The 25,880-nt window shown below is 40.2% G+C and overlaps 1 protein-coding gene across 1 annotated transcript; it reads left to right on the forward strand.

Moving 5' to 3' along the window:
• The first annotated feature begins 3,089 nt into the window (after positions 1-3,089).
• Positions 3,090-25,124, forward strand: LOC120533559 (NACHT, LRR and PYD domains-containing protein 1-like). Its single transcript, XM_039760505.1, has 4 exons — positions 3,090-3,122; positions 14,462-14,638; positions 22,847-23,020; positions 23,794-25,124. Exons 2-4 carry the CDS (start codon positions 14,583-14,585, stop codon positions 23,900-23,902), a joined length of 339 nt encoding a protein of 112 aa, XP_039616439.1. The 5' UTR covers positions 3,090-3,122; positions 14,462-14,582; the 3' UTR covers positions 23,903-25,124.
• The last annotated feature ends 756 nt before the right edge of the window (positions 25,125-25,880 follow it).

The raw sequence follows: 25,880 nt of genomic DNA on the forward strand, positions 1-25,880 counted from the left end.
AGAATTATGATTGCATATGTATGAGGCTGATTAGCATACACCATATATGGATGATTAAGGGTGACGTTTGGCATGCGTTTTATTCTCACAAGATGATTGTGATTTATAAAGGGTGACTTGCTTAGAAATGTGCATAAGCCGGACATTAGAAGTTTGATTTTTTTTTAGGCTTATGCAGAGGGAGGGGTGCATTTGAAAGTAAACCAAATGGTGAATACCAGTATCTTCAGTTTAGTAAATGACTAAAATCATTGGCAGAGTGTGGAAGGTCAACTGTTTATGCAATGAAACTGCTCACAGTTAACAAAGGCAGCTTCATTATAATTAGTTCCCTTTTTGCAATATGAGTGCAGTAAATTTCCCCAATTACATTAGGAGAACTGGACATGGCTGCAAATTGCCCTTTAATGTTGGCAAAAACATGTTATGTTTAATGTATTTACACCCACACTATACGAAAACTTATGTAGTGCCTTGCCTGTCGATTAATTACTTCCAGCACAGCAGGACTCACGTCCCGGCCAGTTCCCTAAGAACTGAGAGCAGGTAGCCAACATAAACTGGTGAAAAATAAAAACAGTTCTTCAATGCAAATATGCAGCATTGGCCCTCTAATAGGGAACCAAAATACATTCTGTGCATTATTTTCATCATTTTTGAGGTGTAATATGTTTGTCACATCAATGCACATTCTAAAAATGTCTCAGTGATATCAATAGTTATGGATGCAAGATGTCACTTGGCTGATTTGGCAAAATTTCCATATTTGATCAAGGGTGTCGTCATTTCGCAGTTTCTCTGAAATGTTGCCTACACATGGGTCTCATGATCATTATAATTTGTTACTAACCCTCACCTATTCTGTTTCTGTTCTCGGTACTCAAATGTGGAACTTGGTGCCATGACCCACCTGCTAAGTTGTTTTGCCTGCTAAGGTAAAGTCATCCCTGATGGAAAATCACAGGGATCATTGGTTAGAGGGGTCCTTTCATCAGATTGGGTGGCCCAGCACTGACTCAGCTGTGGAATGGCCAATAGGGAGAGGCAGCTTGATGGATGAGGTCTCCAGGACTCTGAACAAATCCAAATCATATTATGTGATATCATCTACTGTTAAATTCTGCTTTGTATTTGTAACATTTTTATTTTTATACTGTATTGAGGATTTGTCCTGTTTTGTGTATTGTATTGTATTGCCCCACTTCTTTTTGACACCCACAGCACGCCCAACCTACCTGAAAAGGCTTTTTGAACTGTCTTTCCCAAGGTTTCTTCCATTTTTTTTCCCTACAAGGGTTTTTTTGGGAGTCTTCTTAGAGAGTCAAGACTCTGTCAAGAGGCAGGGCCTGTTAAAGCCCATTGTGGCACTTCTTGTGATTTTGGACTATACAAAAATAAATTATATTGCATTGTATTCTATCTTGCTGTTGGGGTACAGATTGGACTTCAGTTCAAATGTTAACAGTCTGCTTTTCAGTGATACACTTGAGTGTTCAGCTATGCTTGTAGTTGCCATTGCCACTTATTGAGACACAAAGCTGTTTGGTTGTCTGTCTGCCTGTATATGTTGTGGTAATCCGAGGGAATACAGTCTAGCACAAGAAAAATTTTTGTGGTGCTAACCTGGCTGTCCCTATTTACTTTAAGTCTCAGCCCAAACACACTATGTTGTAAAAAGGATACAAAATTTGTCACCACGCAAGGTAAGTGGCTGCCATTAATTAGGCTCTCTGGTCTGCTTCAACAATTTGTTCAGCGCCTTAGCTCTGTTCGGCTCATTAAGAAGTGACGTCTTGTTCCAGGCAGTCACCCTTTTGTAACTCAGGGACCAGAATGAGTGGGGTTAGTTGCCCTCACTGGGTGGTAACTTGGCACTGTGGAGGATGAAAAAGACAATATAGTTAATGGCAGCTCCCCCTCTCAGCCCAGGGAAATATCATATACCTGGGAAGAGCTTGGAGGATGATCCTCAGATGCGCATGCATGACAATGAATTTATAGATACAGGTAACACAGCAGCGGTTTGACATTAAGGAATAAAGAGAATTGAAAAACAAACAAACAGGTACATTTAGACAACAAACTGACGAGATTGACCTGAGACTGAGGTGATAAGGTTCTGAATAAGGACTTTACTGTAATGAGGTGACAAATGCAATGAATATAAAGTGAAGGTTTGTGGGAGAAATGATGACAGTAAATGTGGGCTGAGGTGACAAGTCCAGTGTGTGACACTGACTGTCCTAACTTTATTAAACAGGCCTTTCTAGCCTCATTGTCTTCACACAGCTGACAATCACTCCTTATGTTATGCCGTCAACAGTCCAGTCAGATTCTTACTGACAAGTCTAACCAACACATAGACATGATAAACAGAAATACATTAAAACAGAGAAGTACATTTAATGAAGTAGAAAACATAAATCTGTTAAGCTGGTGGTGTCGTCTTCACTTCTGGTTTTATGATTCCATCAATCAGCTAAAACTATGTGGAGAATGAAATTAAAGAAATGAAGAAGAATAAACAAAAATAAATGAAGAGAAAGCAAAAGACAGTCAACCATGAGATCCCTGTGGGTGTTTAGTCTTCATAACTCATGGAGTTTTTCCTCCATGTTCTCATTTTCTTCCCATTCAATCCCAGTGTTGTCTTATTAGGTTTCTTCTCTAATTGTGCTTCACTATGGAGGAGACTCCAGAAGCTTAAATCCATTTTGTTTTTTATACTGTGCTTATTTCTTTTTGAGTTTTATTTTAAATCACAAGAGGATCTTACTTCTGCTCTGCTCAGTGCTTCACTATAGATGGATGGTGAGGTCAGTACACTCAGTAAGAACTTTGGCACAAGTGGAAGGATGATTGATTGTTTAACTTTTGTCTGTCTCTGATCTGTCTAATTTTCTCTCTCTGTCCCTCCTCATGTCCTCACATCTCTCTCTTCTCCATAGCCTGTCAGATTGTGGTCTCACCTCCACATGCTGCTCAGCTCTCTCCTCAGCTCTTTCTGCTCCACAGTCACGACTGACTGAACTGAACCTGAGCGGCAACAACATGGAGGATTCAGGATTGGATCAGCTGTGTGAGGGGCTAAGGAGTGAAAACTGCAAATTAGAGAAACTGAAGTAAGTGAACAATGAGTGTGTCAGAGAGAGTTGGTGTGTTTTATTTGTTGAATTTTATTTTTTATCTCTTTATGTCTCTGACTGCTCCACACCAACAATATAAATGCTTAATCGGAACAGACTGCAGTGTCCCATGTGGACAGATAGATGAATGTGAGGTGGACACAGTCGCAGATTATTCTTTCATAAATACATTCATGAGGACAGTGTTTTTGACCCCCAGAGCATCCCAACAAGGTGGTCACTCTTATTGTCCTCTGTGTCAGACCTCTTGTATAATTTCTTGTCCAACAATCCCATGCTGTCCATTCTTTACTTCAATCTCATCCTTACCCCCATCTACCATTCTCACTTCCCTCTTTTGCCTTCTGTGTTTCTTTTATTTTTTCTTTAACATCTGACACTCTATGAGTTTCCCAAAGTATTTTAGTGCTGAAGGACTTCTTAATTTATTTTTTAGGGGCCACTCTTGTTGTATGTGATTGTTCAGTAATAGTTCTGTCAATTATTTTACAGTATGTTCAGTTATCAATGAAAATTTTATGTCTTTGTCTTTTGGGATGTATGCATTTTCAAGAGAGTGTGTGAGTATCAGACATGGTACAATGTGGCTAGTTAAATAGGGTTAGTTAATAAACCACTTTAGAAATGTACTTCTGAGTGTGTCTCTGCTTCATCCTTAAGAATACTACCATTGCCAATTGAGGATTGCTAACAAAGTTCTACTTGTTTTGTTGCCACCATCTGAGCCTTCCTTGCCTCAGCCTGGTGAACCGACCATCCCATGGGAAGTTGGAAACCTTTGTTTCAAATGTACCTGCTTGCCGTGGCTTTGGACACTGTTGTCAATGTCAGAAAAAGAGCTATTCTCTTACATTGCATTGGCTCAGAAGGATACCCCATCTTTCAAACTCTTCACAATGCTGACACGTGTGACTCTGCTATTGGGCTCCTTGACACATACGTTACAAAAAAGCAGAGTGTTCTTTTGAAGCAGCTACAATTCCATCAGGGGGTGAAACATGCTGGTGAGTCTGTTTCGCAGTATGTGGCTGATCTAAAGGGCTTAGCCCAGTCTTGTAAATTTGGCCTTCTTCCTGATGAAATAAGGAACCAATTGATTGAAAAATCTACTCCTTCAGTGCATTACAGGCTTCTTTTAGAGGATGATTTGACACCCGCTGAAGCTTTGACTATTGCTTGTCAAATAGAATCTGCTTCTCAATGTGCACATAAAACAGCTGAAACACAGATGTTATCTGCAAATCCCTTAACTAAGCTATTGAGACAGTGAATGAGCCACATGGCGCAGCGTGTAACTGTACATCTACATGTCAGTCCCAAGCATGAGTATTGCAGATGAGACCTCGTGCAGCTCAGTCACGCCAGCGCTGTGGCAATTGCAGACTGTCCAGCAAGAGGATAAACATATAGGTGGTGGTTTCCACCATTTTGCAAAATGGTGCAGGTCAGCCTCAGACCCTGGAAATGGGAGTTGTACACAGCAAAAATAACATCTTGCTGAGTCTGCCCCTGCAGTTATCCACACTGTCTGTTCCTTTCTACCTGGGTTTCGCTCTTGTGCTGAGTACCTGGATGACATCTGAATCCCCCTTCTGCTAGACACAGGAGCTAAAGTCTCTCTCTAAACATAGCCACCTATACATTTTTATTACACTTACCAATTCAGCCGCCTAACCTTTGCCTCTATGGATACAGCAGTACTAAATTTAATGTAATGGGTTTTGTGCTCCGCACTGTAACGTGTGGCAAAAACACTGTGTCTGATTTTTGTTTCAGTATCACAAGACATGGCAGCGATAGTTCAGGCCTTGACTTGTTCACCCATCTAGGGTTCATACTACTGGGCATCAGTGGTTTAACTGTTCTGAATGTGACATCACTGTGACATCAGAAATGGCCTACCCTGTTTGCTGTCTTATGTCATCTTAGAACATTTACTCACAAGCCACTGTGTAGTACAAATGTTGCCCCTGTTATACAACCTTTGAGCCGTGCGCCCATTGGCTCTGCAGTCACAACAGAACTACAATTCCTCTTTACAGACAGCATTATAGATCCAGTTCATGTCTCCCAATGTAGATAAAAGTCAGGAGGGCTGTGGTTATGTGTGGATCTCAGGATAGTAAGTCAGGTTATCGGCCCTGATCATTATCCCTTGCCAGCCATCGAAGAGCTCACCACTCACTTGCATTGCTGAAAGTTTTTTTTTTTTTTAAAGCTAGATGTTCATCATGATTATCTTCAAGTTCCTCTGTATTAGGACAGCAGAGATTTGACTGCATTAAAAACCCACATTGAAATCTTTCATTATACCAGGATTACATTTGGCCAGTGCCCTACTCCTAGTTGTTTCCAAAAAATAATGTCTGCTATCCTGGCTTGTATTCCAGATGTGTGGGTTTACTTGGATGACATTGTAGTCCGTGGTCCAGTTAATAGTATCCATGGTGAGTGTCTGCAAGAAACCTTTTCAGCTCTTAGCCACCACAATCTTACAATAAATGTGGATAAGTGCTTGTTTGCTGCATCTGAATTTGACTTTATTGGGATCCGCTTGTTGGCTCAAGGTTTGTCAGCCCTTCAGCTGAATGTGGCCATTCAGTGTGTCCCAGCACCACCTTCAGCTTTACAACCTGGCCTCATTTCTTGGGATGAGGGGGTACTACATGAGGTTCATGCCACAATACTCCACAATCACTGCTTCCCTTTGGCAGCTACTTAAAAAAGAGGCAGCCTGGAGTTCATCTGCGGACTGTGCAGAAGCCTTTCGCAAACATAAAAGAGTTGCTTACTACTTCACCAGTCTTGGCACATTTTAATGTGGACAATCCAACTATTGTAACTTGTGATGCATCTGCTTCAGCAGTACTTGTGGTTCTTTTGGAGATACAATATAGAGTGGAGAAGCCTGTGGCTTTTGCTGAACAGAAATATTCAGTAGAAATATTGCATGTGTATGGGCTTGTGAAAAATGGCATACCTACCTTTATGGCCACCCATTTACATTAAGAACTAACCACTAGGCCCTAGCAGAATATCATGTCTTCTGCTGGTTCAAGTTCACAGAATGCTGCACTCGCACCACTGGGATGAGTGTCTCCAGCAGTACAATTTTAAGTTACAATTCACCCCAGAATGGGACAATGCAGTGGCTAATTTGTTGTCATGTTCTGTTCTTCAACCCCATACCGCTATGCAGATCAACCATGAGGAGGATCATATTCATTGGCTGCACTCTCCACTGCAAGATTTAGTATCACTTCAGGAATCTGCCTTAGACCCAGTTTTCACAGTCCTATGACAGTATATTGCTAATGGCTGTCTATTGGAAGTGCCCCCTGATCTCCAATTTTATGTCTGATTTAAAGATGAGCTTACATGTTGGAATGAGACTTGTCTAGCATAGGGTTATCATGCTGTTGTGCAGCAGCCTCACTGCTTGCTCACCGGGGATTACCAAAATTCATTTAAACCCATAATGGTCCACAGTTCACCTCTTCTATGTTCACTGACTTTGTCCAAAACAGGGTAATACGCCACATTAAGACATCCTTCTATCATGTCCAGGCTAATGGAGAGGTTGAATGTTGTAATCAGACTCTGAAAAATGGTCTAATGGCCCACCTGTCACAGGGCTTCTCTTTTAATGATGCACTGTCATATACCCTGCTGCATTATGGAACTGCTCACCATGTTACAACTGGTGTTTTTCCAGCCAAAATGTTTCTCGCCCGTGATTTGGAACTACCTTTGCACAGGCTTCATCCCCCTATAGCTTTTTCACCCACCAAGTCAATTGAATCAACAGTGCAAAAACAACAAGCAAAATCAGCACAAGTTCAACAGGAGGAAGAGAACACGGATTCCCAAATTCAAGGTAATAGACTGTGTCAGGGTCCACCACCCATGCTACTCTGACAAGCTTCACTCCTTCTAGTCGGCACCCTTTCAGATTAAGAGCCAGTTTTGACCTGCAACCGTTCAGTTAGCGCAAGGGGCTCTATGGCACACCAGCAGGGTACGCAAAGTGCCAGCCCCTTCAGGGTCTGACATAGTTATCAAAGAGAACCCTACTCTGCATGACACAACTTGGCTGTCCCATGCCCCTCTTCTTCTCCTTCCCCAGAATACTGATCCTCAACCTTTTGCCAGCAGGGGTCCCCCCATATCTTCAACAGCAAGACTACATTCATGGCCTGCCCCTCTTTTTACACCTAATTCAATAGGTATGGGGGAAAATGTTGTATGTGATTATTCAGTAGTGCTTTTGTTAATTATTTTATGTTCAGTGAGTGATTATTATGGTCTGCATATTTTGGGACATATGACCTCTTCAGGAAAGTGTGTGAGTATCGAACAAGCGGTTAGTGGAATTGGGTTAGTGAATCAAACAGCATTAGAAATGTACTTCTGAGTATGTCTTTGCTTCATCCTTAAGATTACTACAACTATGTCAACTGCAGCCCATACCTTAGTATTAAAATATTCCACCTCATTGGTAAGATCGCTGGCTGTGTTAGGACAAGCACTAAATCTGGAATGACTGTTCAGTATATTAGTTACCCTAAAGTCAAATCTCTTTCCGATTGTAGATGCATGCACTTTGAGTTACCTGCAGGTCCCACGATTACATTTTGTGGCTCTTGAAGACATCCTCAACTATCAAATGGTAACCTCTTGTGCTGAACTTGCTGGGTCGGCCAGTCCAGGACAAATTAGCAGTCGTTTCAAATCTGCACCACTTAATTCTTTCTGAGAGCCTTGTATAACTGCTTTTGATCTTGGCATGATGGCACCACACACATCAGTAGGAACGAGACCCTAGATATCTATGGATTAAAAAAGACAGGCATTTTCACCTTCATATGTCCTAAGGAGTTTATAATTGGATCATCTGACCCTAATTTGATGGATATTAAGTGATGAGAAATGTAGGGGTGGACTATCTGTTTCCACGTGACAGATCTGCATTTTTGTTCATTTAGATTATATGGAAATACACATTAATTTTGTCATTTATTCATGTGTCTCACTTTTAGCTATAGGCAATGTTTGCATGAATATCTAATGTTTATCTGTTCAAATATATTAAAAAAGTCAACAAATCACATGAGGTGAATTTACTTCTCAAGACCATTTGCCCCCAATAGACACAAGTAATGGAACTCTCATTACAGTATAATAACCTCCTTATGCTGATCTTTTTCCCAGTAACCACACTAATAATCTTACCCATCAAGACTTTTCACTTATAGTATCTTAGCCTGCTGTTTTTATTTTTTAACCTCACATTTAATTAATAGTCTTCCATCAGAAATTCAAATTGCTAAATTCAACTTTCCAAGTTTCTTTCTGTATTTCTCTACTGCTTTTGTTGTATTTTTCTACATTATCCATAAATGTAATCATCACCTTAATATTTGAAACTCCTCCTTTTTGATACAAACCCTTTTAGTTGGACACTCCTCAGAGTCATTTTCCTGTTACTACGAGCCAAACTTCAGTCCATTCCTTTGTTATTCTTCCCATCTGACCTTCTATGCATGATCACACCTCATTCACTGTACAGCTGAAGCACCCTAATTGATCCAACACATGTAAATATCATTAAACATTTCCATACTTGTGAAACCACGTCTCATTTTAAAACAAGTCATTCCATCAAAAAAACTACTAGCCCTGAAGTCCGATCTTGTAGCACAGGTAGATGGAAATTTTTAGGGCACAAGTAACCCTGAATAAGCTGTGAGAAGTTCACAGTAAAAAAAACAAAACAAAAAATATATATATTTTAACCATGTATATTATTAACTATATAGATTTGTTACAAAATGTCTGTGTCATGGATGGGGTTGAACAATTTCCAAACCAGTATATTTAAAAAAAAAGAGTGAGTGGTATGCTGTTATAAAGTGTCTGAAAACTGGACCTTCCGAATATCCCTTTTGTACTTAATTATCCTGTGTCTATTTGAGTGGGTGGTTTTTCTGAAGTACAGCAACAGTCACGGACAAATCTGTAGACACACTACTGTATGTTACTGCATTTAGACCTGTGGATGAGTGTGACAGTGCTGTGTGGTGTATTGTGATTACAGCAGTTACTGCAATGCTGGCAGGAGTCTGTCCTGGACTTGTTTGTATAAGGAGAAGCGTAACAAGAAGATCTTTCAAGCTGTGACTACGTGTGAATGTAATATGTGGAAGCTGAGAAAAGGTTACATTGAATCTATATTTGTGCCAACTGTTTTTAATATGATCTGCATGTGAAGAGCAGGGGGCCTCATGTGTAAACAGTGCGTATGCACAAAAATGTTGCATATCCCTGTTTCCATGCTCACATCACAATGTATAAAGACTAAACTTGGTGTAAAGCCATGCACATTTTTATGGCAGCTTCACACCATGCATATGCACTTTTCTTCTCGGTTTTGCAGACTAGTGGCTCCCAGCATCAAAACAGTGATACTGTTTCTGTGGTCTGCTTCTCTTTTTTAGATTCACATCTATGATGAGGGCTATATCAAATACACTGAAATTAACTGCATACCATTTACAAATTTATGGCACTTGATTGTTATCAATCTGTAACAATATAATGGTTCACCAAATGGCCAAACTATTCCAAATACCATCCCTGCTTTAGCGTTATTACTCTTTGTGCACCACTGAGAGTATTTTAACCTGTGCATTGTATTTGTGTGTAGTATCACAGCTGCACAGGTTGTGTCGAGAGCGCAAAGGATTACATCTTACAGCAGAGGATACAGCTTCCAGCCCTGGAAGACATTTATAGCACACAATGCTTTAGGAAAGCCACCAGCATCTGCATGGCACAGTCTATTTGAACTTCTTTCATCTGGCAAACACTTCAGAGCCTTTCCTGCACGGACCACGAGGCTCAGAAACAATTTCATCCCAAGAGCTCTAAATGCACTCAGTCAGTCCATCAAGTGCTCCCAGTAGAACTGTTTGTGCTTATAATTACAATTACTTCACTGTAAACTTGCACTACAACTGTAATATTGCACAACCTTATCCAATTTGTGAACCATTTGGACTATCTGCACTATATATACATGTATATTATGTACTTATGCTTTCATACTGTATATTTTTCATTGTTTTTTATCATAATTATTATTATTTATCATTTTATACGAAAATAAGTTTATAGAGGAGTTGCATAATGAATCTAATTGTACTATACAATTACAATAACATTAAGTAAATTCAATGAAATAGAAGAGAGCGCATATTTACAGATGAGGATGATGACTGGCTTCTATGTCAATTTAGATTTCCGAGATCTATCCTTTTGGAGCTGTTTGCTGTTGGAATACTAGGATGTATACTTGATATCATTTTTATGATGAAATGCATTAAAGTATGTATATTATATTATATTATATATAAACTGTTAACTTCATTTAAATAATATATACAGTACTGTTAATAATTAAGCATATGGGGGCACAGTTAACGGATCTTTAGTGATGAGCCGCTTGCTGGGACTGGCACAACCCTGTATGGATGGATGGAATAATTAAACATGCATAGCAAAGAGTTTTCAATGTTCTTTTAAAGTTTTGAAGAATCACCATTCTAAGCTTGCGGCTGGTTTTACATTTATTACAGACGCTTATTGTGTGGTGATTGGTTATGTGGAGAAAGAAAACAGAACAACATAAATTGGGGGTTGGTACATTTGATAGACACATTACTGCTGCAATAAATTATTACATCTAGGGTGGCGCCTATCCCAGCAACAATTCCTGCACAAGGCGCCAGCTCATCGCTACTGCTGCACCATTGTGCCCTCACATGTTTAATAAATGCTTTAATACATTTCATCATGAAAATGATATCAGGTATACATCTTCATATTCTAAAATGTTCAGAGAACAGGAATATCATGAATGTAATGTACAGTATTTTGTGTGATGAGCGAGCTCCATCACATACAGGCTGCTCTTGCTTGGCTGGTCTTTAATGACATCACATCATTCTAATATGTGAGGTCAATGACCGTGAAGGCCTTTGGCATGCAGTCAGGATTCAGACTTGTGTCCATTGATTTGATATTCTTTGAGCATTGTTTAGACAATACAATGCAACTTATTTTTATATAGCATTCTTCACTGAGTGCAGAGGCAAAGCACTATGAACAAATTTTCAGGTTAAATGCAAGTATAGATTATAATTAACCAATACATTCAGATTTATTTCATATAAAGATACAAATTAGATAAAACACACAGAAAACAACATAGAAACTGATTAACATAAATGGAAACCAACAATATCTGTTCACTAAATAACTGTTGAACTATGGCCAGTCGACAACAGAGGAGAGGAATACAAAACCTCCAGTTAGCAGCATCAAGGAGGAAAATAAACCCTCATGTGGTCCGTGGTCAATTAAAATCGTAAAAGTTAGGCACAGTCCTTGAGATCTCAGTCAAATGACCAGCCACCTCCATCTGTTCTTGAAATCTGAGAAGAGAATCTTTCCATCTGATAATTCCAAAGCTCCCAGTATCTCAGGCGACTTTTCCATGGGCAGGAGAACAGCTTGGCAGTTCAGCCATGGCACAAAGTGGGCACACCAGAATGCCCAGAAGAGAATCAGATCAGAGCAGGATTAGTAATGGTTAAAAAATATTGCATTACTTATAATGTATATCTTTGTAAAATGACTAACAGACAGACATGCATAATGTAGAGCTAATCAGTAGCTCTAGTCGGGGTGTGCTAAACTGAAGTCGGAAGTCTTCAGCCGAGATTTAAAACCTGTGACTGAAGGGACATCTGTTATAGTAGCAGGCAGACCATTACACAGTTTTGGGGCCCGGAAACTAAAAGCTCGACCTCCCAATGTTATTTTATTAATCCTTAGAATCCTAAGTGGGCCAGCATCTTGACATCTCAATGTCTACTCTGGTTTGTAAGTAATGATAAGTTCAGATGAATAAGCAGGACCTCTACCATTTAAGGCTTTAGAAGTTAATGGAAGGTTTTGAAATCCGCACAATCAGTTCAACTGGGAGCCATTGTAAGGACTTGGGAACTGGAGTTATATGTTCATATTTTCTTGTTCTTGTAGTAATTCTTGCAGCACCATTTTGAATTAACTGAAAGCTGCATGAAGAATCATTTGAACAGCCAGTTTACACTGCATTGCAGTAGTCAATCATACTAGAAATAAATGCATGAATTAATTTAATAGTATGCTGAATATTTAGAAAACATCTAAATTTGCCAACATTTTTAAATTGTGTTGTAAATGACACGCTAGTGTCAAAGATGATGCCTAAATTGTATACTGAATTCAGTAAAACTAATGGTGATTCCAACTGAGTTATTAAGTGACAGAATGTTGCTGTGGTCTTATCATTCCCCCCAATAAATCACTTTTTTTTTCTGCATTTAAGGAAAAATTCTTCTCATCCATCCACTCCTTTAACTCAATGACACATCTAATTAGGGACAACATCAGAGAAATATCACTTGGTCTGAAAGAAAGTTCTCATTGGTTGTCATTTACGTACAGTAAGAGTGAATATTAAAGTTATCTTTCCTAATGATAGTTCCCAGTGGAAGCATGTAATGTAAAAACAGTAAAGGTCTGAGTACTGAGTGCTGTAGGATACCATATTTAACTTCTGAGTATAATAAATTAATCATCTTAGAACACTTCTGTGTGTACTGAAATCAATTCAATAAATAAAAACTAAACCAGGCAAGGACAGTACCTGTGAGTTCAGTGTCATTTTACAGCCTGCATGGTAAAATAAAAATGGTGTCAAACACTGTCCTTAAATCTAACAATATACTTGCTGAGGAATTTCCTTTATCAGTGAAAATTAGAATGCCATTTATAACATCTGTACTGTGACCAGTGCGGAGGCCAGTTTGGAATTTCTCAAATTGTAATGTGTAAGCTGAGAGTGAAGCTGAGTGGTGACTACTTTTTTCTCCCCTGTCTGATTTGTTATAACACAGACATCAGGGAGAAAAATGATAAACAGAGAAAAGTCAGTTAGGAAGAAATAATCTGCTGTTACAGAAAAAAAAATCACAAGATAGTGGGGGTTAGAGTTGGAATTCATTTATGTGACCCTCAAATGTCCTGTGTGATGAAGTGTGGCTTCCGGTTCCTCCCAGCAGATAGCAATGCCAGAATGTCACCACTTAATTTGATCAAATCGCTTGAAATAAATTTGCACCTCAAGACATCCGGCAGGAGATGGGAATGGGAAAGCAGAGGTCAGCAATCATGGGTGTCACTTCACAGCCCACTCCGGCTTTGCCCATTGGAGTGGACTTTAAGATTGTGTTCAGCAGGGAGCACTAACTCCCCAGATGGCCCAGGTTTCTTGTAGGCAATCACACAGTGGAAAGTCATCCTACTTACAGTGCACAGCAGTGACAAAATAACCACAACAGTACAAATCAATCTGAACACAACTTCACCTGTACTTAGGGACCTTTTAGCATGTAAATCACAGTCAGGCTCTATTGAGGGACCAAAGATAAACGTCAACAGAGAAGATTACAACAGTTGGCTGAAGTGCTCACTGTTCTTCTTTAGATGTTGGATGTGAAAGGTTATGAAAGGCAACAATTCAAGTTCCAGGATTGAGCAGGTCAGCAGCTGTGGTGGTCCAACATGAGTCCAGCGGTTGTAAGGCTACATCTACAATATCACGTTTTTATTTAAAAATGGACCTCCATCCACATTTCACTTTTTGCATGAATCCCTGTCCACAGTAAAACATCCATAAAAGAATATAACTAGGCCTTCGCCTACACTGGGCCTTCATGCATCAGTAGCAAATTCCATGAAGGAACTGTATAGTGAAAACTTTAGAGCCCTGTGAAGACCAGATCCTTGTGTGCTTTACATGCTTTCCAAACTATCAGCGTGCGCATGACTCTGATAGTACACTCAGCACAGAAAAAGAAAGACCCCCAGTCATGTTAACACACTAATTATAGTTGAAAGTGACAGTCTTCAGAAATGGTGACAGTTGTCTTGTCATTAAATAAAAACAAAGCAAATGTTAGAGAGACACTTAGCCCAATTGCTGAGAACTGATTTATAATCAATCATGCACAATCACACTTTTAAGGGAACCATTGGTTTGGGATTCAAATTGAGTTTCAGTTCAAGTGCTAGCATCCTGCTTATCAGTGACACACCTGAGTGTGTAGCTCTGTTTGTAGTCATCATGTCATCTTTTGAAACCCAGGTTGTTTGTCTGTCTGCATGTCCCTCCCAATGTCCTCATTTATCTTTCTTTATCTCCACAGCCTGTCTGAATGTGGTCTCACATCAACATGCGGTTCATTCCTCTCTTCAGTTATTTCTTCTCCACACTCAAGGCTGACTGAATTGGACTTGAGTGATAACCAGAACATTGGAGATTCAGACATGGCTCAGCTGTGTGAGGGGCTGAGGAGTGAAAACTGCAAATTAGAGAAACTGAGGTGAGTAAACAAGAAATGAGTATGCGTTTGATAAATCTTATTTTTACTGCATTCAGTCTAAGGAACTCCACAAATTCAGCAGAAATTAACTATGAACCATTGTCCAATAATACTTCTTTGGGGAGGCCATAGGCAGCAAATAGTTTTCTCAAAATCTCATCAAACGTAATGGTAGTTGTGCTAGTCATCTTTCTGATTTTTTTTTTTTTTGACACACATGTGGGAAAAGATCTATCTATCTATCACTCTTGCTCTCGCTCTCTCCTGTGCTCAGTAGACCTTTTAAATCGAAATTCTTATTGGTGTGATGCCAAGATTAACACCCATCTTTGTAGTCTTGCAGCAGCCTAAGTGGGAATTGCTGTTTTTGTCCTAAAATATTTTGATTAGGAGCTTATAATCAGTGACCAATTCAAATTTTCTTCCATATAGATACTTGTGAAATTTTGACAAACCCAAAACCAATAGCTAGCGCTTCTTTTTAATCTGTGATTAAGTTTTCTCTGCCTTAATGAATATCTGGGAAGCACATTCAATTGTCAGTTTGGGTAATTGTATGCAAGTACAGCTCCCACCCGGTATTGTGAAGCATCATAAGCTAGGGACAATGGTAAATTCAGGTCAAAATGAATCAGTAGCATTTCTGAACAAAGTGTCGGCTTGGCTTTTTCATAAGCTGAATGCATATGCTCTAATCAAGACCATTTTTGCACTTTTTGTAGTAACTCTATCATAGGTCTGATTAGTGTAGAGAAGTTAGGAATACATGTTCCATAATAATTCAATTGAGCTAAAAACAACCTCAGCTCTGAAATTTGCTGGACTGTGGATGCCCTCTCAATCACATTCCCTCACTATCAATCTTGTTCTCTGAGTACTTCACTTGACTCTGAAAAAGGGAGCCACTTTGCCAGATTGGCTCTAAACCCATATTGCATTAGTCTGTTTAGCACAGATTTAAGATTCCTTATGTGCTCCTGCTGGTCATGGCCACAGACCGAAACGTCAACCAAATAGTAGATCACTCTCTTTAACCCTTGAAAGACTGTGTTCATTATGTGTTGAAGAATGGCTGGCTGCTCCATTAGCAGGTCTCTCAAATAAATCCTGAACTCTGGATATGAGGTAGGAATTTGCACCTAGCCATGGGTAAATGGTGAACTTATCTCCACAAATGCGTACATTCCCATCTGACTTAGGAATACAAATAACTGGGGCTGCCTATTCTGCATAAGATACTGGAGTCGATACTCCCTGTTGCACCAACAGATCCAAGTGTTCATCTAGTGCTTCTTTGATTTCACAGGGCTCAGGACTTGGCTTTCTACATTTTGGAATAACATTCTCAGACACACAGTTTTCCTGGATGCCCTTTACATCAAAAACACAAACCATACTTCTACTACAATGCCTCAGTTGGATCATTAACTTGAAATTCACCAAACCTTTCAGTTTTAAATGTGGATGCCGTTTCACCCTATTAAAGCACACCCTTCCCCTTTAACAACCAGCAGCACAAAAAAAAATTGTTGCCCCTCATTTTCTGCATTTAGTAGTAATTTATTCAAAGCTTTTAGGTTTTTTTGACAAAGGAAACATTTAAAACTTACAACTATACAATTTCTGTGAAATTATTGACATGTCTGCATCTGCATCACTTTGCATTTTCATTATTAACCTGTTTACTTTTGACTGAATGCTATATGGTTTTACATGCTCACTGTCCATTACAAAAGGCTTCTGCACAAGCGGCAATCATTCTTTAAGTCCCTCCTCAATGCAATTATTAAGTATCTTGTTATTTGAATTAAACTTCTTTTTCCACTGTGCATACTGAGTACCTGGAATTGTAGTCATCTACTGTGATAAGGGTGCTTTTTAAAGTGATTTGATTCTCCACATTAACTTGTGTTTCCTTTATGAGAAACAGAGTTGATTCAGTAATTATTATGTCTCACTTTTCCACACTTGTTGCACTTGAAGTCCGTGAAACGGCACGTACTGTACTTCTGGTCAGTCCCCAAACAGCAGAATTCACCTTTCCTTTATTCTCTGCCTGGTGACCAAGCTGTCAGCACTGACAAGATTTAAAGGCTGAAACTGTTTAATGCTTGAAATAGTCCCTTCAAAACTTTTGTAAGTATCCACTGTCTTGTCCCAGGTTGACACTTCTTCATATATGTTAGAAACCAAGCCCACAGCTCCACATTGGCCAACCCACAAAATTAGCTGTTCCTCTAAATTTTCACCAAACTGTCAATCTTCCACCAGTCCCATTAAAACACTATATAAATTTTTTTGACACCAACTCTATATCTTGGTCTTTTCAGCTGCAACAGACATAATGCTCTGCACCACATTTTGCTTCTGTTCAAACTGCCCCTTTAGCATGGCAGGTAGTTGTTCTAAACTTATTTCTTTTATTACCCCTTGGTGCCATTACATCTTTTAGTAGAGTAAAGTTCTTTATCACAATTACTGTCACAAACGCCATCTTTTTCCTTTCATGAGAAACAGCATTTGCTACAAAGAAGTTTTTAAGCCTCTCTTGAAAATTTGAGAAACTCTCCACCTTCTCTTTAAAATCCAGAACTGCTGTGATGTTATTAGCCGTATTCACTTCCCGTAAGCAGTTATCGTACTTCACAATTAAGCACCGCCCTTCCAATCCCTCAAGAGTCTGTAATGTCACTGGTTTGCACAGAGAAAACTATGACAACTGTGACAACCAGATAAAAGTTTGTGCAGTGCAGTATTCACTAAAAGAGAGAAGGTGTCAGCCTGGAACAAAGTCCAGAAACAAAAGAATGACTTGAAAGATTTGTCACAGTTCTAGGAAGTAACAATTTCTTACAGAGCAGCAAAAAAGTCACTTCAACTGCATAGGGGAAAACAAGCTGCAATGTTATAATTCCGAATAGAAGGACTCCTTAATAAGATAGAACTCAATTAGTCCTATACTACACCACACACATCAGCTTTTTTAATCTTTCTCTCTTTTACATCTTTAACTCATTAAATCCTATCTACCAGGCCTCATTAAAACCCACGTTAGGCAGACAACAGATGTGAAAACAAATCTCAGAACTGACACAAACCACCTACTTCAGATCCAGCTGGAAGCATCATTCTTCTTCTTCTTCTTCTTCTTCTTCTTCCTAAGGCTGCTCCTGTTAGGGGTTACCACAGCGGATCATCTTCTTCTATATCTTTCTGTCCTCTGCATCTTGCTCTGTCACACCCATCACCTGCATGTCCTCTCTCACCACATCCATAAACCTTCTCTTAGGCCTTCCTCATTTTCTCTTCCCTGGCAGCTCTGTCCTTAGCATCCGTCTCCCAATATACCCAGCATCTTTCCTCTGCACATGTCCATACCAACGCAATCTCGCCTCTCTGACTTTGTCTCCCAACCGTCCAACTTGAACTGACCCTCTAATGTCCTCATTTCTAATCCTGTCCATCCTCGTCAATCACAATGCAAATCTTAGCATCTTTAACTCTGCTACATCCAGGTCTGTCTCCTGCTTTCTGGACAGTGCCATCGTCTCCAACCCAAATAACACAGCTGGTTTCACTACCGTCCTGTAGCCCTTCCCTTTCACTCTTGCTGATACCCGACTGTCATAAATTAGTCCTGACACTCTTCTCCACCCATTCCACCCTGCCTGCACTCTCTTCTTCACCTCTCTTCCACAATCCCCATTACTCTGTACTGTTGATCCCAAGTATTTAAACTCATCCACCTTTACCAAATCTAGTCCCTGAATCCTCACAATTCCACTGACCCTCACTCTCATTTACACACATGTATTCTGTCTTGTTCCTATTGACCTTCATTCCTCTCCTCTCCAGAGCATATCTCCATCTCTCCTGGGGCTCCTCAACCTGCTCCCTACTATCGCTACAGATCACATTGTCATCAGCAAACATCATAGTCCACGGGGTCTCCTGTCTAATCTCGTCTGTCAACCTGTCCATCACCATTGCAAATAAGAAAGGGCTCGGAGCCGATCCCTGATGTAATCCCACCTCCAACCTGAACGCATCTGTCACTCCTACTGCAGACCTCACCACTGTCACACTTCCCTCGTGCATATCCTGTACAACTCTTACATACTTCTCTGCCACTCCCGACTTCCTCATACAATACCACAACTCCTCTCGAGACACCCTGTCATATGCTTTCTCCAGGTCCACAAAGATGCAATGCAACTCCTTCTGGCCTTCTCTATACTTCTCCATCAACATCCTCAGAGCAAACATTGCATCTGTGGTGCTCTTTCTTGGCATGAAACCATACTGCTGCTCACTAATCATCACCTCACTTCTTAACCTAGCTTCCACTACTCTTTCCCATAACTTCATGCTCTGGCTCATCAATTTTATCCCTGTAGTTACTACAGTCCTGCACAAACCCCTTATTCTTAAATATCGGCACCAGTACACCTCTTCTCCACTCCTCAGGCATCCTCTCACTTTCCAAGATTCTTTTAAACAATCTGGTTAAAAACTCCACTGCCATCTCTCCTAGACACATCCATGCTTCCATAGGTATGTCATCTGGACCAAGGGCTTTCCATTTTTCATCCTCTTCATAGCTGTCCTTACTTCCTCCTTGCTAATCCATTGCACTTCCTGATTCACTATCTCCACATCATCCAACCTCTTCTCTCTCTCATTCTCTTCATTCATCAGCCTCTCAAAGTACTCTTTCCATCTGCTCAACACACTCTCCTTGCTTGTGAGTACGTTTCCATCTTTATCCTTTATCACCCTAACCTGCTGCACATCTTTCCCAGCTCGGTCCCTCTGTCTAGCCAATCGGTCCTTTTCTCCCTCCTTAGTGTCCAACCTCTCATACAACTCATCATATGCCTTTTCTTTAGCCTTCGCCACCTCTCTCTTCACCTTGCCTTATCTCCTTGTACTCTTGTCTACTTTCTGCATCTCTCTGACTATCCCACTTCTTCTTTGCCATCCTCTTCCTCTGTATACTCTCCTGTATTTCCTCATTCCACCACCAGGTTTCCTTTTCCTCCTTCCTCTGTCCAGATGTCACACCAAGCACCCTTCTTGCTGTCACCCTTACTACATCTGCTGTAGTTTCCCAGCTGTCTGGTAATTCTTCACTGCCACCCAGTGCCTGTCTCACCTTCTCCCTGAACTCAACCTTGCAGTCTTCCTTTATCAACTTCCACCATTTGATCCTTGGCTCTGCCCTCACTCTCTTCCTCTTCTTGATCTCCAACGTCATCCTACAGACCACCATCCTATGCTGCTTAACTACACTTTCCCCTGCCACCACTTTGCAGTCTTCAATCTCCTTCAGATTGACTCTTCTGCATAGGATGTAATCTACCTGTGTGCATCTTCCTCCACTCTTGTATGTAACCCTATGTTACTCCTTCTTCTTAAAATACGTATTCACCACAGCCATGTCCATCCTTTTGGCAAAATCCACTATCATCTGACCTTCTTCATTCCTCTCCTTGACACCATACCTACCTGGTTCCCTTCACCAACATGTCCATTGAAATCCGCTCCAATCACCACTTTCTGTCCCTTGGGTACACTGTTAATCACTTCATCCAACTCACTCCAAAAATCTTCTTTCTCACCCATTGCACACCCAACTTGCGGTGCATATGCACTAACAACATTCATCATCACACCTCCAATTTCCAGCTTCATAATCATTACTCTGCCTGACACTCTTTTCACCTCCAAAACACTCTTGACATACTGTTCCTTCAAAATAACCCCTGCTCCATTTCTCTCCCTATCCACACCATGATAGAACAATTTGAATCCACCTCCAATCCTCCTGGCCTTACTCCCCTTCAATTTAGTCTCTTTTAAACACAATATATCAACCTTTCTCTCATTCATATCTGGTAACTCTCTCCCCTTACCAGTAATACTGCCAACTTTCAAATTTCCTACCCTCAGTTTCACTCTCTTTACTTTCCTCCTCTCCTCCTGCTTCTGGACACGTCCCCCCCCAACCCCACCACCCTTCTTCTTCTTCTTCTTCTTTGGCCTACAGTAGCCCAATTTCTGCCAGCACCCTGTTGACTAACAGTACTGGTGGCGGTCGTTGTTAACCCGGGGCTCGACCGATCTGGTATGGAAATTTGTATTGTTGTCCGTATATTGATTTGGCAAAATTTTTCACCGGATGCCCTTCCTGGGGTAACCCTCCCCATTTATCCAGGCTTGGGACCAGCACGAAGAAACACACTGGTTTGTGCATCCCCTGTGGCTGGGTTAGCTGGAAGCATCATTACAGGTTTTAGAAAAGGTTAATATCCACAAATTAAACAACCATTGAAGCATATATAATAGATCAGGCCCCATGGTGCATGCTGTTTATGGATGACATTGTGCAATGTGGCACCTATAAGAACATTGTGGAATGGAATCTGGAGCAGTGTAGAAGAGCTATGGAGGATAGAGGTCTTAATATTAGTAGGAAAAAGACAGAATATCTAAGATTTAAGGGCCTAGAATAAGATTGAGAAGTTAACTTCCAGGAAGAATGGCTTAAAAGGAAAACTGGAAAACAATATCAGGAATGTTATATTTCCAAAGAATCCATGTAAGATTGAAGAGGGTAACGTGCATAAAACAGTGATCAGATCAGCATTGCTGTATGGATCTGAAATCTGGGCAATCAAGAAATGCATAAAATGGATGCTACAGAAATGAGGATATATCATCAAGCTGGTTGTGTGGAGTAACAAAGCATAATAAGATCAGGAAAGAGAGAATCGGTGGTACAGTTAAATTTGGGGAAAGCTCCAAGAAAACAGAAAAGAAGAGTAAAATTATATGGCATGTCATGAGAAGAGCTGAAAAGCAGGTGGAAAGAAGAATCATGAATATGGAGGAGAAAAGGATGACCAAAGTAAAAACAAAAACCAAGGCTTTAAAAACTACGAGCTAGGTACCTTAATGATTGCTGGAAAGAAAGATGTGGCAGACCATAGGACTGGTGGGATGGCAGAGAGCTCAGTCTGATGTTATTCCTTGAACCTTAGAAGCTGTCCCATCTGCCACTTTGCAATGAAAAGGCCTCATTGTGTCTTTGTAATCCAAAGGTCACCAGTTTGTGAATGGCCTGACAGTATACTTCAAAAAATAAAGAATCTCAGCAGAATAAAGTGCCATGTCACAAAGCAGGCATCTTCACCAGGTAAATTTAGAAACAGGACAGCAACTCCAATGGAAAGTCATTCCCACCTTCTAATTGCCATGTCTGAATACTTTATTTCACTTCAGTTAACTTTATTGTCAGCTCTGTCTCTATTTCTCTCATAGCCCAGTGTCACACATACTCTGATGGATTCCATGTGTCTCATTCAAGGCCATTCAGTGAGTCAGCAGTGGGATTTAAGCTGACATCATCAGCCCTACCCCTTAGCCAGTGGGCCATACTGGCCGTTAAGTGACATGCAGGCATTCACAGAACAGATGGGTTAAGAGATTGCAAAGCTTGTAAAGGTCCCGCCATCTCTAGTCCTTCAACTTTGTGCCCACTGGCCTCTCCAAGGAGAGACACAATAAACAGAAAAGTCAACCATGAAGAAATGAGCTGCTGTTATAAGAAATTCACTTTTAGGGGAAGAGATGATGTCAATCATTTAGGTCAGTCTTTGAACTTAGAGGTGCCACAGTATAAAGACAAGAGTGGTCTCATCATTTAATTAGTCTGAAATTGGGAGACTCTGTTGTGACAACGTGTTGAGCCCTCCATTGTGCAGCAGTGACCAGCATGTCTGACACAAGCTTTATGTACAATCCAACAAGTCATCTTATATCTCTGTATGTCCTGAGTCCTGAGTTGCAGACAGAAACATGAATCGATCACTCCGCTGTCACCAACTGTGGCAACTGTGACGAGTCCATCTGAACACTTGAATGAAAGGTGTTGTCAGTCTCATTTGTCTGATATCATTGTTCCAGTACTAATGTCCACTTGTCAGTCAGAATGACTTTTCACATGTCATTCTAGAATGAAGGATGAAGACACTGTGAGGTACAGTATTTAGAACCTTACTGTATAGGGATATTGGTCGTCTCGGGTTAAAACTTCATTTCAGTAAAACAGAGATGCAAGTAATCTTTAAATTTTGTGTTTCTGCCTGGTCTTTTGTCTTTTCATCTGTCCCTCCTCATGTCCTCACTTCTCTTTCTTCTCCACAGCCTGGCCTCATGTGATCTCACCTCCAAATGTTGCCCAGGTCTCTCTTCAGTCCTTTCTTCTCCACACTGCCGGCTGACTGAACTGAAGCTGATCTACAATAACCTGGATGATGCAGGAGCTCAGCTACTGTATGAAGTGCTCAGGAGTGAACATAGTAAAGTAGAGTCACTTTGGTGAGTAAACAGGGCAAGATGTGTGGGGTTATGAATTTACAGCTTAATGGACGACCTGATTACAGAACACTACATAGCCTGACTAAAGAACAGTCAGTGAGAGGAAAAGGACAAATTGTGGTGGTCAAGTGGAGGTATAAGAGGTGGTGGACAGGAAAAACAGCAAAGATAATAAGTGATGACAAATGAAGACCAACAGGAAGAAGAGAAAAAAGGGAAAGTGTGAGATGGACTGACAAAAGGAACAGGATGAAAGGTGGACAGCAGTTGTAGAAATGACCGTCCAGTGACTGACCACAGGTGGACAGAGGAGTCAACAGCAAGTCAACTATACAGGCCACCTTCTTTCTGTAAATTACATTTATTTATTTGGCCAATGTTTTTAGCCAAAATGACTTACAACATTTGAGATACAATTGATTACATTCCTTTTTTTCCAATTGGAGCACTGGTGAGAGAAATGACTTATTCATTGTCACACAGTGTCAGTGGTAGGAACTGAACCCTCATCCTCAGCATTTAAACTCTAAATCCTTATCCATAGTGCCATACTGCCTGCCTAAAATGAGAGGAACTGTAATTAACAGGCCTTCACAAGATGTTGCCCAAATCCTAAAGTGAGCTTAGTTAGTGTTTGTCAGGCTGATACAGGCATCATTTGACTTAGATGACCAGAGACAGAGAGAGGTGACCTTTGGTGTGTGACAGAGAGATTCAAAGTTGTGAGATGACTTCCTCTTGTGCTTGTAACTTCCACTTGTGTCTCTTCACAGGCTGTATGCTAACCAGATTGGTCACAGTGAGAAGGAGAAGCTAAGGTCACTAAGTAAGGAGCTGAACAGGCATGATTGGAGGGTGGATACAGTAATCGAATACCCTTGACAGGACCCTGTCCACTCCCTCTGTGTTCTTCTTTTAATTATACAATCTTATCAATTTTATCTTATTACTTAGGACCTTTCAAGTTGCTCTTCACCTATAAAAAGCTCTCCATGTCTTCTTCTCAGCCTGTGTGCTTCTGTTTGTTAACTCACACGTGTTTGTCCATCTATGTGACCCTGAACTGGTGTCAAAATGGAGGAGATCATTTGGGATTATCCTCTAAAACCCAACCAGGAGTCACAATACCCATTGAGGGTAGCGGCAGAAGCAAAGATGGGTGGACAGTTCAATTGTCTAGTAAAGGAGGTGAGGCCTATCCAGGCACGGGGGGAAAAAACCTGATGGTCATCTGAGTAGAAACAGTGCAAAAGCTGCTGCTCCTCTACATCATTTGATGTTGTCGGAACTTGTGTCTATTGTTTCCATTTGCTGACATTTCATGTTATCTTCTGTTTGTAACTGGACAAATACCGTCATGTGCTGATTTGTACTTTTCCTATTTTTGACACATTTGAGGCTCAGTCTTCTTTTTGGTGTTTTTCATTTCTTCATTTTCACTTCACTGTCACATTTGGCAAATGTAAAAAGTAGAGTCATGGTTGAAAAGCCTGGTGTATCCTAGTTTGCTAAAAAAGGCAGGAGGGAGCCAAAGGATTTTGGCCAGGGAATCCCTAGAGGGCAGTCCCATTAATGTAACCATCAAGGATTGTAAATCACGTCCAAATGACACAGAATGGTCTGATATCTGAGGAGGCAAAGTCAAGAGAGAGAATGGTATGACAGGGGAAGAAGATTATGTATAAGTCAGACAGTCATGTTCCTGTAGAAGAAATAAATCTGAGAAGAAAATTTCATTCTAGCATTCCTTTTTCCTCTTTATTTATTACACCCTGTAAAGACAAAATGTGGCCAAAGCATAAAGGCAAGCTGGCAGCACAGAGGTTAAGACTTAATTTAAGGTTTTCAGGCTTTGCAGCGACTTTAGTAAAGTAGCACCAGTGTCCTTCAGAAAGATAAGAAGAAGACAAGGAAGGAACCACAGATACTGGACCAATGAACTCCATGAGTCTTAGAGAAAAGAGCAAAAATATTTTTATTCTACATTATGTATTTCAGTTTTCTCATATTTAGTCTTAAACCTTTTTACATTGACATGCGTGATAGGTTGAAATATTTCACTCAATTCAAAAAGGATTTTATACATTCTATGTAGTGAGAAGTCAACCATAATAACGTATTTTATTGACTAACTGAAAAGATTACAATATGCAAGCTTTCGAGGCAACTCAGGTCCCTACTTCAGGCAAGATGTAACTGCCTCAAAGGTTTGCATATTGTAATCTTTTCAGTTAGTCAATAAAAGACGTCATTATGGTTGACTTCTCACTACATTCATAATGGCTAACACCGTACAACACCCTAGTACTACAGAAATTCTTTGTGTAATTCACAAAACTGTTTTTATCCCTTAAAGTTTTTAAAAATGGAAATAAAACCAGAATTTGTATCATAACAGATGTCAATTAAAATATATATAAATACAGGTGACGGTCATAAAATTAGAATATCATGACAAAGTTGATTTATTTCAGTAATTCCATTCAAAAAGTGAAACTCGTATATTAGATTCATTCACTACACACAGACTGATGTATTTCAAATGTTTATTTCTTTTAATTTTGATGATTATAACTGACAACTAATGAAAGTCCCAAATTTCAGTATCTCGGAAAATTAGAATATCAATTAAGACCAATGCAAAAAAAAGGATTTTTAGAAATGTTGGCCAACTGAAAGGTATGAACATGAAAAGTATGAGCACGTACAGCACTCAGTATTTAGTTGGGGCTCCTTTGGCCTGGATTACTGCAGCAATGCGGCGTGGCATGGAGTCGATCAGTCTGTGGCACTGCTCAGGTGTTAGGAGAGCCCATGTTGCTCTGATAGTGGCCTTCAGCTCTTCTGAATTGTTGGGTCT

This window comes from Polypterus senegalus, chromosome 8 (assembly GCF_016835505.1).
Source record: "Polypterus senegalus isolate Bchr_013 chromosome 8, ASM1683550v1, whole genome shotgun sequence".
Classification (NCBI taxonomy): domain Eukaryota; kingdom Metazoa; phylum Chordata; class Cladistia; order Polypteriformes; family Polypteridae; genus Polypterus; species Polypterus senegalus.